This window comes from Nesoenas mayeri (genome assembly GCF_963082525.1).
Source record: "Nesoenas mayeri genome assembly, chromosome: 13".
Taxonomy (NCBI): domain Eukaryota; kingdom Metazoa; phylum Chordata; class Aves; order Columbiformes; family Columbidae; genus Nesoenas; species Nesoenas mayeri.
In genome coordinates, this window is record NC_137550.1 from 3,916,388 (window position 1) to 3,932,389 (window position 16,002).

General features: G+C 38.6%; 1 protein-coding gene across 1 annotated transcript in view; it reads left to right on the plus strand.

The window, feature by feature from the left end:
- The window catches only part of NRK (Nik related kinase), a gene marked incomplete at its 5' end in the record, with an annotated part of 96,883 nt that extends 84,406 nt beyond the window's left edge, over positions 1 to 12,477 (plus strand). The window contains 4 exons of the mRNA XM_080352400.1: positions 411 to 560; positions 3,635 to 3,794; positions 10,973 to 11,112; positions 11,965 to 12,477. Of these exons, the coding sequence (XP_080208526.1) occupies positions 411 to 560; positions 3,635 to 3,794; positions 10,973 to 11,112; positions 11,965 to 12,048 (534 nt within the window). The 3' untranslated portion in view covers positions 12,049 to 12,477. The remainder of the gene's footprint in view (positions 1 to 410; positions 561 to 3,634; positions 3,795 to 10,972; positions 11,113 to 11,964) is intronic.
- Positions 12,478 to 16,002: the final 3,525 nt, after the last annotated feature.

The window sequence follows — 16,002 nt, forward strand, 5'->3', positions numbered from 1 at the left end:
CTTTAAAGAAAATGTACTTCATTTGACATAAATTGGAGATGGCAAGAATAAAACTGTCACAGTCATTATTCTGTTGGATGCGAATAACTTGTTTCACTGCTGTGCCAAAGCGTACATATGAGTTCACAAAGTTGATGCTGATTTCCCTCAAAAGAGGAAGAAATTGAACATGAATGGTACTCAGCCTAATTTTTGCATTGTCCATTTCTAGAATCCAGATCTTTTCAACACATAAGTGAATTTTCCAGCTCTCCTTGCAGCTCAGTGGATGATGGATACTTAGCTCCTTAAATGTAACATGCTAGTTAACAAAAATAGCTAATTTTTGAGTTTTGAAAATTCTTAAGATCATACGTGTAGATCTGTAAACACACAACTTTGTGCTATATAGTGTATTTTTCTTTTTCCAGTCCTTTACCTCACTTCATCACAAACCACTGGCGGTTGACCTGACTGTTGAAAATGGACAACGATTAAAAGTCATCTATGGCTCACTAGTAGGCTTTCACGCTATCGATGTGGACTCTGGATCTGTGTACGACCTGTACCTTCCAACACACGTAAGATACTCCAAAAACTCTTGTAAATGCCTCCGTTCTTTGGGCTGTATATTGATGACAGGATAAGAGAATAACTATTGTATGCTAGTTAATAGAAAACCATTTTTCACATACTTTTATAATACTTAAGTTCTGTTAAAATGCTTTTATCAGATTTGGAATATCAGTTTTAATGGTTTAGTGTCAGAAAATCTATTGTATGGACAGTAGTATTTTTAATTGATTTATGCTGGAAATTTAGGACTACTTAAGCAATCAAAGACACAATAGTATCTACGTGAATTTAGGTGGCTTTTAAAATCTGACACTATACTTTTCAATCTTGCTGACACAGTGATTAAATTATAACTGAATTGAGCTGAAATTTGACCTGGATTACAAAGACTTGCAACGTATTTCATTCTTGATCCACTGCAAGATCCAGGCTCAATGTGCAAAGTGTGATTTGCCTTGCAGTCGTGACTCTGCAGAAACCCAGCTTCCAGACTAAATATATTTGCTGATCTTCTTACTATTCAGTTGCCCAAGAAATCAGTTCTTAAATTGCAAAGAATTTTTACATTTTCTACAGGATTTTCTCATTAGATTGTCAAAAAGTTGGCATGAAGATGTTGGTTTCAGTTTGGTGTATACATGTTGCATTGTGCGTATGTTTATTGAGGTGATGGTGATCACTAAATTCCTGCTTAAACTCAGACAACAGCAAAGTAATTCCCCTGCAGAAATGAATGACTGCCATGGGCCTGTCCAATATGAAATCTGTGCTATGGTTTTAATCTTTTTGTTTGTTTGTAATGGTTTTAGCTGTTCTAGATAGTTCTTTTCAAAGCTGTGGCTCCCAAAAGCCAGAGAAACCTGGGGGCTTAGGTCCAGAAGACTAGCAGGTTCCCTTGGCTCCAGTGGCGGCTCCAGGCAAGGAAACTCCTGGGCACACTTGAAGAGTCAAGAGAACTCCATAGGGGCAGAGGGTTTGCTCACCTGGGTGCCGTGGCCTCCTCCTGTCCCAAGGCAACGTGTCCCAAAGTGATGCTCAGGAGATCTGGAGAAATCATCCCAGCTGTGCATGATCTGTGCCTTGATCCCTTTTAGTTTTTTAACTTATTTTTCCCCACTCTCAGCCCCACGTTTTCAAGCCAAATGAAAACCCACATCTCCCGTGCAAGCCACTTGAGCTGCTCTGACAAGTGATGGTTTTCAAATTCCATCAGACCTGGGCCTCTGATGGACGCGGTGTTTGGGTGGCTGTTAACTTTTCTAGCTGTTCAGAACAAACTGTTTCATCTGCTGAAAGCTTGTGCTGTTTGTTTCTGTGGTTGTTTTTTGTTGCTATTGGTTTTGGGGTTTCATTTTGAAGGGAATTAATATTTGTTTTGTTAAAGGGTTTATTTAATCTGACAATTAGTAGCTTTATTAACTACGTAACTATGAAAAATTCACATCAGTTTATCAATCTGTGTGTGGTGCCTGCCTACCATTTCTGGAAGCTGGTTGCTAAGCAAGGTGAATAATGACTTGTCAAAAAGATCATTAGCATAATAGCCCAAGATAACAAGGGCAAAGAAAAAAGTGAACCTTCTTAGAGGCCCTAGTTTTTCAACAGGCTGCAGATATAATTATGTACCTGATGAGAGAGATTTCCCAGGTGACTGCCCTGAATATATGGGGCACCTTTAAAACTGGCTCCACTTCTGTGTGCTCTTCAACCAAAAGTTAGTATGTACTAAAAATATATTTTCCCTTTAGAGTCCTAGACCTGAAATAAATCTGCTGCTACAGTGGCTCTTTTTTGGTATTTTATTATTTTAAAGAGTATCTGCTAGAATTGGGTAATTCCTTCGAGGAGCTTTGTGGTGGCGACAGACCAGACTTGAGCAGGCTGACTGCAGATACTCTTGCTCTCTGGTAGCCTCTGTTCCCAGTTCCCCACCTCTCTCTTCATCTCTTACCTGCTCCGATCGCTCATGCAAGTACCAAAGCAACGCCTTAAAATCGCTCTGCGACTCTGGATACCTGTTCTAGTGTTACGGATAGTTGTTGCGGAGGCACGGAGTCAAGTGGTTGGCCTGGGTGTATTCGGTTTGGCAAGTACAGCTTCAGTGCTTCTTTTCCTGTTCGTTGTGCCCTTATGGTGTGTGTAAATGTATGTGCTTGAAGAAAACAAAGATCTGTGTGTTGCTGGCTTGTGAAAATGATGTAGAAGCTCCAGTCATATGCTTCCTATAAAAATATTAATTGTAGTGGTTTAATTAACAATTTAACATCCTGGTTTGAGTAATGCTTTAAACAAGGGAATGCTTTGAAATTGTTTTTCAAGGCTGTCCTCGTTTTCTTTCAAAAATGCTTTTGGAAAACCCCACCTTCACGGTTGTGTACTTCAGCTGTTTTCTTCACTTGGGACACGTTGGCTTTTGGGAGAGATTCTAGTGCATTGAACAGCTGTTAAAATAACTTGTGTGCGTGAACCGCACTGCTCCTGCGGCATGCAGAAATGTGCTTAATGGCATTTAAAGGGGGCACTATGGTGGAGGATGTGGGAAGGAAAGGACAGAGTGGCTTGTATTTGAAAAGGTCCAGGTAACTTCTCAACTTGCTGTAAATATTGTTAAATGTACAGGTTTTAGCTTGTGTGGGGATAGGGAAATATCGTGGAAGTGAAAGCACTGATTTCCTGGAATGTGGAAGCTTTTGTCCTTCCTCCATCTTCTGAAATAGTTGTGAATTCAAATTTATTTCACCTCTCTTCTGTTTATATAACACAAGTGTTTTGTGAGTGAGTAAATATTATTGTGTCTCAGTGGCTCCATGGCTTCTGGATACCAATTAATAGTGGCAAATATAAAGTGAAGTACTGAATGTTGATTTATTTGCAAACCTCCTGCCACGTTCAAGGGGGGAGGGAGAAGGCCCGTTTCAGAGCCGAGCTGGCAAACTGTACAGCCTTTCTGAAAACAGGCATTTCTTTCACTTTCCATAAGCTAGTTCTTTTTATTGCTCTGCCAAGCTAGTTAGATCGATGTAGTCACTAAAATTGCAGTCCATTTTCTGATATAAATCTTAGTAAAATATGATTGCAGATCCAGGGGACTATTCACCCACATGCCATTATCATCCTCCCGAACACCAGCGGAATGGAGCTCTTACTCACCTATGAAGATGAAGGCATCTACATTGATATATATGGGCATTTCACAAAGGAAACTGTTTTACAGTGGGGAGAAATGCCAGCATCTGTAGGTATGTATGAAAAACAGTACTTTATTAAAGATCAGATTGTGCTGCATGAAGCCTGACTTGTTTATGAGGTTTGTATTCACATGAAAGTGGTTGTATGGCACATAAAGCAACATCTGAGCAAACCAGATGTCTAAAGAGTAAACAGATTTATGTAAGTTTGTGTTAAGACAGCCAACGATTACAGTAGGGTCTTCACATTTGGATCACTGAGGTTGTATTCTTGTCATGCTGTTTATTGCATCGTACCTTGACAGTACAGCCAAACTTCAGAGGATGCAGCTTACCACCAGTTTTCAGAGAGAGAATGATGTGAATTAGAGGGGAAACAAGGTGTTCTTGTTTTCTACTTTGTTTGTAGTCCATAACATTTTAGGTAAAAATACAACTGTAAAGAGGTCAGTTAATGAGGAGATCTGTAACTGCTGTCAAATGACCCCTTAATTTTATTGTTTTAAATTCAAAGTGTTGCCAGTCTAGGGTATTTCTTAAAGATTTGCAATCTCTTTGTGTTTGCAGTTGGCTTTGTAGGAGGAGATTCTAACTGTAGCCAGGACAGCTGTTTGTTTCACCTTCCCCAGAGGGCTTCAAGTTTAACAGTGTGGGGAAAACCAAGAACAACACAGACAGATTTTTATTGTTTTATTATTTGTTGCTTTTAATTTCTTTTCTGGCTGACTCCTGTTCTGCATCTTAAAACATACCAACAAACAAGAAAAGCCCAAAACACTTAGATTGTGCAAAAGCCTATTATTAGCTTGGCAGAAACTGCATACCACTGTGAAGAACCCAGGATGTTCACCTTTCTCCTTTCACTTCTAGTTGGGTATTTTTAGGAAAAGACCATTAAAATCACTAGAATAGCACCCTTAAGTAAATGCCAGATTTGACATTTGTAGAGGGTTTTGAAAAGTACTGAGGGCAAGTCCACCCCTGGCACACAAATTGCGACAGGAGAACTTATTTTTTGCACTGTTTCAATAGAATTCAGCAACTGCTTCACTTTCAAAAAACAGGTATAAGGTCATTAACTATATAATGTTCACTTCTCATCACTAAGTAGCCCTAACTCCAATTTTCAGCCCATATTCAGAGCTACAGGGCATCATTAAAATATATCAAGTCAATTCTCCATTTTTCATAGGAATATCTAATGGTCTTTGATATGTTGAAGTTGCTCATCCCTTCTGAGTTAACATTAGAAATACCATAAGAAATAATCCATAATCAAAAGGCAATTACTCTACCAGGGTAGGAAAAGCTCTGACAAGAAGTATTGAATGTAAGTAGAAGCTGCACTGACGAATACGATCTGAAAGAGACAGAAATTTTCAGGAAAGTGTGTTGTTGTGGGACATGCTTCCTTATGCTAGTACAGTTCAGTAGCAAGCTTCGGAACATGAACACTGCCTTCAGACTGCCATGTCTTATCCACCTTACAGTGTGCGTACATGATATGTAATTTTCCTAAACTTTTAACCTCTCCTTTGTTTCTTCCCATGTGTTAGAACTCCTTTTTCCTGCCTTGGGAATTAAAAAGTCAGCTGCATTTATATAAGTGTCTTGCCAGAGATTAACCCTAATCTCACGCTTAATACTTTTGAAAACATGGATGTTATTTGCAACTATTACAGGCTTTTCTAGTTGTAGTGTTCTTACTATATATGATCTCCTAAAGAGTCACGGTTAGTAGATAAGATGGTGTGTTTCAAAGCTGCATGATATACAAGGAACAAAGGCACAAAGGCTTTCGTACATCCTGCTTTAGAAAGGCGGGGATGTTGCAAGAAGGGTCATGTAGATCTATGACTCCTGCTTGGAAAGCTGCAGTTTGTGTCACCAGGTGCTGATGGCTCTCAAAGCTTTTTTCACTGAATCTAGCCAGAGGCTGCAGGAGTCCCTCACAAGTGGAGCAGAGAGATCTGAAGCCTAAGCCTGCCTTCCTAATGTTTCAGAAAGCACTGAATCATCAAACCCGCAGATAGGAGAGATAGGTTTGTAAAGCATTCCTGTAGCCTGGAAATCACACTGCCTTCACTTCAGTAAAAATTTCCTTGTGTGTACCCAGCTGGCATTGAAGTGAATAAAGCCTCACCACTTTGGAATATGAGATCCTTTGTGCCAGGTAATTAGTCTAATTTAAAACATCCTTCAGTATACATCTGGCTAGGCATTCTCAATTTCTCAAGGCTGATTACATCTTAATAGAAGCAATGCCATTTGGACACTCGCCTTTCCATGTGTTCGTGCAGCTATTTCTCCTGTTCTTCAGCACACCTCTGTGATAATCATTTGCATGGAAAGCTATCAGTACGAAATTGCCTAAGCATTTTTGTCACAGTATTTTAGGGCAGTTAAATGGGAAGAGGATAAAGACGCTACTTCTGAGGGTGGCATCCAGTCTGGTCAGTTTTACTGTATACAAGTTAGGAGTTTTGTCTACGTGAATAGTTTAGATTTTCTCTGTAGTCAGTCTAGAGGAATGGGAACCACCAGATGGGAAGGTGATGCCCGTCCAGGAACAGGTCGCTGGGATGGGTGTAATGAAGCACCCTGCTGAGGAAGGAGTGAGCTGCATGAGATGTTATGGAGGGTGAGGTTAGGAGAGCTGAGTAACAGCCAGCTCTTTGTACAATTTCTTCCAGTGCTCAGAAAGCAAGTGTGCAGGTTCTCTTTGGAGGGAAAATGTCTGTATCCATCCATCCATCCATCCATCCATCCATCCATCCATCCATCCATCCCTTTCATTGTTTATACTTCTGCAGGTTCCAGAGTGAAGGGACACATCCTCCAAACAGCCCCTCTCAGTTGTCATTTGAAAATTTTCCAATATATGAGCTTGAGAACCCTGTGTTGCTGCTGCTGCTGCTGCAGCACTTCTGCTATCTCAGAAATTGATTTCTTTGGCACAGAAACTGTCAATCTTTGATGTGGTACAAGATTCATTTGACTTCTGATTGGAATCATATTTCTGTTAAAAACAAATTAACCCAACCTATAACTCAACACACAAGTCAAACTTTAAACAAAGAGCTCTGTTAACTATTATTTTAATAATTGTTTCCTACTAGCTCCTTTTAATTTTCTTGATCCTTTGAAATGCTTGGCTCCAGATGAAAACATTAGCTGTTATGAGAGAAGTGTGAATAACTGTCTTACATGCATGGCCAAACTTAGGGGGAACCTGAAAGTTTCATAAAAGATCCCATTTTCGTGGAATTCCCTGACTTTAGGTGGTCTGAAATGGGTCTGTATGAGCTTATCTCAAAGTTTTCACTCTGTGTTTCAGAAATAGAAGGGTCTTGTGTTAACCTCAGGGTGCCCTCTAGCCATCCTTTGCTCATTTCTTAATGTCTTTAAACAATTATTTTGAAAGAAAATTTTTGTAGTTGGTGAGAATATCTTGACTACCAAAAAAAATTAGTTTGTATTATAATTGATGGATTTAGGGCACGGAGCCTAAATATAGCTTACCCTCACAGTCTAAGTTGGGACCTCTGTGACCGATCTGTTAATAAGAAATTGGAGAGAGGAAACTCAAATCCCATGGGAAATTAAAATTGTGGAAGTACTCATATCTAAGTTTAATCTGAAAGATATTTCACATACATAGGGCTAAATACAAATATAGCTGCAATATTTTCTCTTTATAAAACAGGATTAAAAAAGGGGTTTAAGAAACATCAAGTTAATAAGATTTGGGAGCACTTTTGCCCTATTGTGTGAGTAATGAATTATTTACAGTATGTAGACTTAGAGAGCTGGCACAAAACTGATATTCCCAGAGTAAAGAACCAATAAAAGTCCTTATTTCCTTTGCTGTGTGCAAAATGCGAAGGAAATAGAAATGAAGTTAAAAGGATGTTACGTAGAGAAACAAACAGCATTACCAAAAAGCGGGTGAATTACTTCCTCAGTGCTCTGTGAACATGCCTACCAGTTCTTCAAACAGTTGCTGTCTGGCTCATGCACAGAAAATGCCTGTTCGTGCCTCAATCGTTCCCGGTGGTCACATATCCTGCGCTCTTTTTCCCCAAGAAACAGCAAAAAGCGTTCAAAGAAGCAAACTGTCACCCCAAATACATTTCCGGGTTATCAGTTCTACTGGAATAATTACAAAGGAGTGAGCAGCAACTGGGAGCAGAGATGCAGAGACACATACAAGTTACAAAACCAAATTTAGTCATACATTTATTCCTAGCTTGCCTGGGGTGGTTAGGGAACCCTATGTGACAGCCCTTTGTCCAGTGCAATCTAACCAAAACATACAGCAGAAAAACACCTGCCTTCCATGGTCAATTTCTTAATTTGTCCACTTGTGAATTTATCCAGCTTTAGAGGCTTATTTACCTTCTTGATTTTGACGCTCTAGCCTTTCTCATTTAGTAAAAGTTTTCCACAGCTGTGTCTGGAGGAAGGAAAATACCCATTTTTATCCAGGTAATAAAAATAATAGCAGTAAAACTATTAAACAGAATTGCACAAGAAAAGTTATTGATTCATTTCTCAATTTTCCTACCCAGAATTGCTTAAATTCGGCGGCAGTTAATTCTTTTAATTCCTATTCAGTTTGTTTATTTCTTACTTCTTGATTTATCTGGAACCGGCTGCCAGGGGAATTTTTGCAGGCTCCATCCTTAGAGGTCTTCAAGGTCAGGTTAGACAAACAACTCTCAGCAGTTATACCCATGTGGCACAGAGGTACAGATGGAAGAGAAGGTGCATTAAGGTCCTTTCCTGCCCTATTTCTGTAATAGTAATCAGAAAAGCCCAATTTGATGATATTTTGCTAAAAGCTGGCCTGATTCTGCTCTCATGCAGAGGTCATTTGGGAATAACCACTTAGGGCAGTGAGCCAAATTCAATACTTGAGATCAGAAAAGGGATTTTTTGAAGGGGAAGAGTTTAAAAAAGAAAAGCAAGGTTAAGAAGGGAAGTGAGATTGTAGCAGTACCTGGGTTTTGTGGTACCAAGTGCATTTGTGTCATTCACACTGAGTATATGCTGGTCTGAGACTGAGATCATTGGCTCAGTCAGGGATGCTTTACAGAACTTCACGGATCCAATATGGCTCAGTAATTTCTTTCACTTTTCCTGTCTCCCCCAACATCTCCCCTTGAAGCAGTTACTTCCCCCAATGGGGACTCTGCTCAACCTAATGTTAATACACACTGTAAACAGGAACTACCAAGTCTTGCCCCACATTTAGAGCATTGCTAGTGCTTTCATGATGTTACAAAACTGATTTTGGTCTCGCTTTGCTGTACTAAGTTTATGGCATGTATTCTTTGATGTCCCAGGGAGCAGCGCTGCTGTAAATGGTATAACAAGAACCACACAGCTCATGCACAACTTTAGGTCTTTTAAAATATGCAGTAATCTGGGTGAGGCAGAGGGAGGTTATTGTGGTGTCAGTTGTTACAGAAAATAGAAAATGTCTGAGTATTGTATCATTTTCATCTTCCTCACTTTATGCGTGGTCTGGTCCTACCTTTTTAGACACCAACTGCACATTGCGTGGGTGCTGCCCTGGTGCTCACCACGCTGCTGCAGGGATTCAGAGATGTTAATGACAGTCTTCTTCACAGCCTACAGCAACAGTGCCCTGCTGTAAAGCCTAGGAACTGAAGCATAAACAAGAGACTAGAAAAAACATTGATTTCAGGTGTTCGATTTTTTGAAAATACGCCTCCCCACCTTCTCCCACTTATCCTCAGTTGCTTACTGCCATTTTGCTTTTCAAACAGGATGGTTTCTTCCTCTTTCTACATGACTGCGATACTGGGAAAGAATTTTCTTGGTCTCAGCTCTAGTGGCAGGGAAGCCTTCAGTGTGCACAAACAACAACTGAAAAGAAAGTCTACTAAACAGATTTAGGGGAAATTCATACACTTTGAGGAAACTAGGAACCCAACATTGTAGCAAAACCACATATGGTTCCAAGGAAGTATAATTTTCATATACCTCTTCTAACAAGAATTATAAAGCAAGGATTCCAAGTTAAGATTAAATCAACAGCTGCTAGAAGAAGGACATACAGTCAGTCAGGCATATTGCCTTTACTTTCTGCTGTCATTCTAAAGTAGGATTGCAGGCTGTTGCTTCCTATATCAGTTTGTACTGAAAGTTTGATTTTTAGACAAAAATCTAAATATGGAAGGTTTTAAGGAACAGACTTGCTAATAATGTAGGGCAGGCAAGCACTGTCCACTGAAGCTAAAAACCAGTCAAATGCACACATTCCCTCTAGATAATTTCAGAGCACCAGAATTCTCAGACTAACAACAGTTCATAGCTTAGCAAGAACAATTTTTGAGCATTGACTGTCAATAGAGCATAACTAATGTGTTTTTACCTTGGAAGCCCATACATGCGCTAATCAGAGGGCTTTCAGTGAAACTGTGCCTCATTTGAAATGTGTGGTGTTAACTCCTTCATGACTATTCCAATTTCTCATCTAATTGCCAGATTTAAAGGGAGACGCATAGTAAGCTTCCACAGAGCTGGAGTATCTTATTTTGGTTTCGAGATATTGAATGTAACCAGTGATGGGAACACAATAGCTAAGGACACCAAAGTAATCATGCCAGAATCTCAGATTCAAAAGTATTTAGGTTTCCAACTAAGCTGAGCTCCGTAGTAAATACAAACCAAACGTCCTAATAGGAAGGTATAGAGAACACAAAGTCAAGACTTTTCTTGGATATGTAGAATGAAAAGATGAGAGGCAAAATGGGCACAAGTTGCACCAAGAGAAATTCCAATTACGTATTGAGAAGAAATTTTTAGCCTTGAAAGCAGTGATGCATTGCAGCAGAGGCTTAGAGAGGTTGTGAAATATGCATCAAAACATGTCTGGACAAGGTCCTGAATAATCTTATCTAATCTGGCCCTGCTTTGGGGTGAGGGTTAAACAAGAGGCCCTTCAGAGATTTCCTCCAAACTTTCATGATTCTAAAATCACAAAATACATAAATAGCATGCCTTTGGGTCTAGAATACAAAGTAAGTCTGAGAGTAGAAACTGAAATACAGTTACTGTTCCCAAGGCTATGTACATTAAAATACAAATAATTCAGAATATATTGTTATCAAAGAGAAATGCTTCAGATCCGTATTGACATAAATGAAGTAAAAATCAGTTTTTCAGCTGTTAAACTATCTCTTTTTTTTTTTTTCCAGCTTACCTTCAATCTAATCAGGTCATGGGCTGGGGAGAGAAGGCGATTGAACTACGCTCTGTGGAAACAGGAAATCTGGAAGGAGTATTTATGCACAAGAAAGCACAGAAGCTAAAATTTCTATGTGAAAGAAATGACAAGGTATGGAGATGATTACAGTGTGGTGATTTAGCAAAAATGACTGATGGCTGACTATGACACTAAGACCACTTAATTTTTGTAACTTTCTTTTTACATTGGTTATTTCTTACCTTAGTATAATTTCCCCATTCAAAGCAAATGTAGTCACTGACCCCACAAAGCACACACTGTGCGTATTCCACACTTTCACACGACCCTACTTTAGCCAGCTCTGTTGTAACTCCTGTTGCACCCAGCCTTGTCTGATATCAGAAGTGATAACAGACACTGCTAACTGGCCAGACTCCAGCAAAACAGGTGTACTGGGGAGGGTGGTGAGCCAGCCTTGATAATGCCCAATTACAGGACTGCCTCTCCTTGGCTCCCCAAATTACAGCCAATTCCAAGCAGCCATCACGAAAAACAAAACAAAAAACCAACAAAACCACACACACAAAAAAAACACCAGTGCTCTGATATTTGAGATACTGCAGACACTAGAATATGGATAATCAAGTATGATTGCTGCATTTAGCAGTGCTTGATAAATTTTCTGTGAAACTTGCTTAGCCCCACTGACATATTTAGAAAACTGGAGCCCCAAAACTGTTTAGATTAATTAATTATTTTTAATGTTCTCTTGTGTCTTTCTGAATAGGAGAAGAGGTACATCAAAATATACCCAGTTGTACTCACAAGCATAGTTTCACTTTTAAAAGTTTCTTATGGGATTAAAATTGAACTGTGAGATATATATACATGTATCTCCTTGTGTTTGGGACTGTGGCATTTTCTCAGATTTCACATATGGGTAAAAATATTCTCATAAATGTAGGCTGACAGCATATCTTTTTTTTTTTCCTCTCTTTCAAGGTGTTCTTTGCATCTGTACAGTCAGGAGGCAGCAGTCAAATATATTTTATGACTCTTGGTCAAAATGTACTATTCAACTGGTAAATCACTTCAAAATGAAGGATGCTTTGAAATTCCCTGTAGGTAGCAGTGTAAAATGCTTGGAGGTAATATACGCAAATTTGCACTTTTTACCTACAAAGATTTTGCCATTATTAACTTATCAAAATTCATATTCTTTCAGTTGGGAAAGAATTCCATTTTCCTGTCAAAGTATTGCAAACCTTGTTTGTCTTGTAAAATGTGTTGCAAACCAAGATTGTATTCACAGTGCCAGGAGAGAACAACTTTAATGAAGAATGTAGCCAGTTGAAGAGGTTCCTGTACTCTGAAACGTGTACAGTTTCATTTTCACAGATGATGTAATGTTGTTATCTTGAACTGAAGTCTTTCTCTTTTTGGACAGCAACATCTCTAAGTAGATATATAAACACAAACAAGTTGTGTGACAAACTGGCATCTACTTTATTTTGAACTGGGTTTTGGCTTGTTTTGCATTTTAAGCAAGCTGTCACCATTTTACCAAGACTCAGTTGCCCAAGTCTTATAACAGGTGAAAGAGCAAGTGTTCATGATGGGGCCTAACGCAGATGGGGATGCTCGAGGGATCAGCCGTATCCTGTGCTAGGTAGACAGGTGCATTTCACTGCAGAGCTGTAAAAGCAGCTACTTCTAGATACGTGCCCCATCTGGTAGATTTTACAAAACGCAGGGGACAGACTTCATGTTTCTCTCAGGGCTGGATGCCTGAGCCCGTAGACACAGTTACTGTAGAATGTATTTGTAAAAATAGTTCAAATAGTAGTTTGTCAAAATCATATGTGCATAAAGCCTTGTGGACCTGAACCTGTAACTTTTGTTCAAACATGGGACCCACACTCATATGAGTTGATTTAAAGGCACTACCCATGTATATAAGGGCACAGGACCAGGCACCATCTTTTCTTCCCTTCTTGCTCTTTCAGCAGCAAGTCTTTAATGTATTTCTGTGTAAATATATTCTTTCCACAATGGATGTTAAGATTAACAAATGTATTCTTAATATAGTTATGAAAATATCCAAAGAGTTAATCTATTATAAATAGAAAATATAAATAATTTCAGGTGCTTTCTATGCTAATTACATCTAAATAAAGCTGCATCCACTAGTGTTATTGGTGCCAGTGTTTCTGCATAAACTCTGTTCTCAGGGGCTTTGTAACTTGGCCATAAAACTATACAGATATTATATATATATATATATATATAATATATATCATATACTATGATTAAGTTGTATGGTTTAATGCAATCCTCATTTAGGTGATTTTTGGATGTGCTTTGAAAATGGAAAGCATCAAATGTAATACAAAAGAGCTCATTCCAGTCATGATACAGTATGGATGACGCTGTAGGTGAAAGTGAAATTGCTAGCTACAGTGTTTGAAAATAGATATTTTTTTTTTTTTACTTGAAATATGTGATACTGAAAGGTGCAGGGAAAGTGCATTGGAATATCTGGTCGTCTACCTCAAGGATGTTCATTCAAAATTGATGAAGAAGGCGAGAAAGTTGTTAAAACTGGTAGCTGTTTTGTATGGTGTGTCAGGTCAAGTTAGTATTAGCAGTCATGCTGTGAATGACAGATGCTGTGATTGCAACCATCAGCCCCAGAACTGGCGTCCTTGTGTATGTCAGCAGAGAATCAAATTAGGGGCTAATCATCCTTTGCCCCCTTTCCTGTGCTGGCACCTCAACAGCTGTTGCTGCCTGTGCTCTTTGGCTATGTGGAGGACTGCTCTTTCCAAAGTTATTAGCCTAGCACTTTTCACAAGCACTAGTGTATCTCAAAATGTATAGGTTTTTTATGAAGTGTTTTTAACTTGCAGAAAAATAAGGCTAAGGCCACACAAAAAAATATGTGCAGTTAAATACTCAAAGTGGTTCTTAATGTACGCAAGTAATCAGTTTGGATGCAGGCTTAAAATTTGAATGTTACACTGTGCTCAGACAGAGCTGTGTGAAAACAGGATGTCTCTGTCTATTTGTAGTAATGATCCTACCTGTTGCCAATGCTAGGTCTGGGACAAATGAGCAAAACGTGGCTTGGCTGCCATGCTACTCAAAACTGGACTTTTTTGTATCCACAAAAAAAAAAAACACCACACAAAAATAAAAACAAACTAAAAAAAAAAATAACAAGAATAAACAATGAAGATGTGACTAAAACCAAAACAAAAAAAAAAGCCACACACACAACTAAACCAACCCAAGCCTGTAACACCTGCAACAGAAACAGAGATGAAAGTTACAATTACAGGCATAAAATAATTTGCAGACAATCAGAAATACAACTTAATTGCTTTCAACTTAAAAGTCTAAGAGCTTTCATTTTGTACCCAGTAGGTATGCAAAACTTTCTTGCAAAACTGCTAATGCTATAAACAATCAGTGATCCAGGCTGCACTATATTATTTTCTAAAGTGTGCTTATCATAGCAGCTTCTGCATTACAAGGGATGCATGTTAATTTTTTCCCTCTCCTATTATGGTGTCAACAGATAGGAGGCAGATTTTTTTTTCTTGATGCTGGGCACTAGTTAAATAGAATTTAGCAGAGAACAGTGGGAATTTAGAACAACTGATATCAACAGAATAAAGAAGCAAATGTGATCAAACTTGTTTAATATTATTTTAACAGAAAAGCTTGATAGTAAGTTGACACGCTGTAAAGATGTTAAGCTCCATACCAAGAGGGGGGAAAAAAGATCAAGAGAGCAAATGTGCACTATTACATTGATATTTTAATTTTTCATTCTTTTTTCTTCTATTAGCTCTCTTTTCTCTCCATCTATGTCAAGGCAGGGGGTTAGATTTTTCATCTGTCACTTTGCACAAAACTATTGGAATTATTTGGGTTACATCCATGTGTAAACATGGAAAGAATGAAGTCTATAGAGGTGAATGCTTTGAAAGGATTTAGAAGTGGTATTGCAAATAGCAATAGCAACTAGATGTAACAAGGAGAAGACTGTGGCATATTTTTTTTTATTAAGAGAAAATCAGAACAGTTGAAAATTAAAAAGAGCCTAGAGATGTTGAGAAGAGTAACAGAAGAGAGTGGAAGTGACTGAAGAGGTGGGGAAGGCTGAAGAAAACAAACAGGAGTAGCCAAAGGGGAGTGAGTGGATGTCTGGAACAGTGTATTGCTGTAGGAAGAATTAAAAAAAGGAGTTAAGGGATGTTAAGGAAAAGGAAGTAACCAAAGAAATGGAAAGTTATCGGGAGTGATGAGGTGGTCTGAACACCGAATGAGTGTTCTGAAAAACTGTTCAGCTCAAAGCAAAAGTTCAAAGGCAGGAAGAAAAAAAAAAAGTCCAGAGACACAAGTTTATCCTGACATAAATTTAACTATGCAAAATGTGTATCAGATTTGTAGTTTCATTTTGTGAGGCGTTCCTCTAGCTGTACCCTTTCACTAACTTTGAAAATCAAGGAGTAAACTGATTAACAATGTATTTTTCTAGTGATGTCACTTTGATGTGAACAAATGCTACAGGGGCAGAAGGGCAGAATGTTAAGGATCCCTGTCAGTAATCCTTTGGTACATGCAGTATCCTAATGGCAGGTGGTGCTCTTAATCTTATATTTGCCAAACAAGATTGTGCTAATAACTGCAGCAAGGTAGTACTGGATGTGCCTGCTTTCATTTTAGGAACAGGGAACTCTATTCTGGATCCTGAACCTTGACACATGACTTTAAAACCTGGGAATGATACAAGCCTATGTACTGTGCGTTATGTATTGTTCCCTAATGTTGAAATTGTACAACTGAAACAGTAATAAAGAAATACTCTGAAAATCAACACTATATTGTGGTTGTAAAATTCTGTTCTATTTACATAAACTACTGTAAAAATGATAAAAAGTTTTGTTATTGTTTTCCAAATCCAGTCAGGATCCCTAGGGGACCATCTACATCTGCCTATAGAGACAAATTAATTTATTTTCTCGCAGTGGA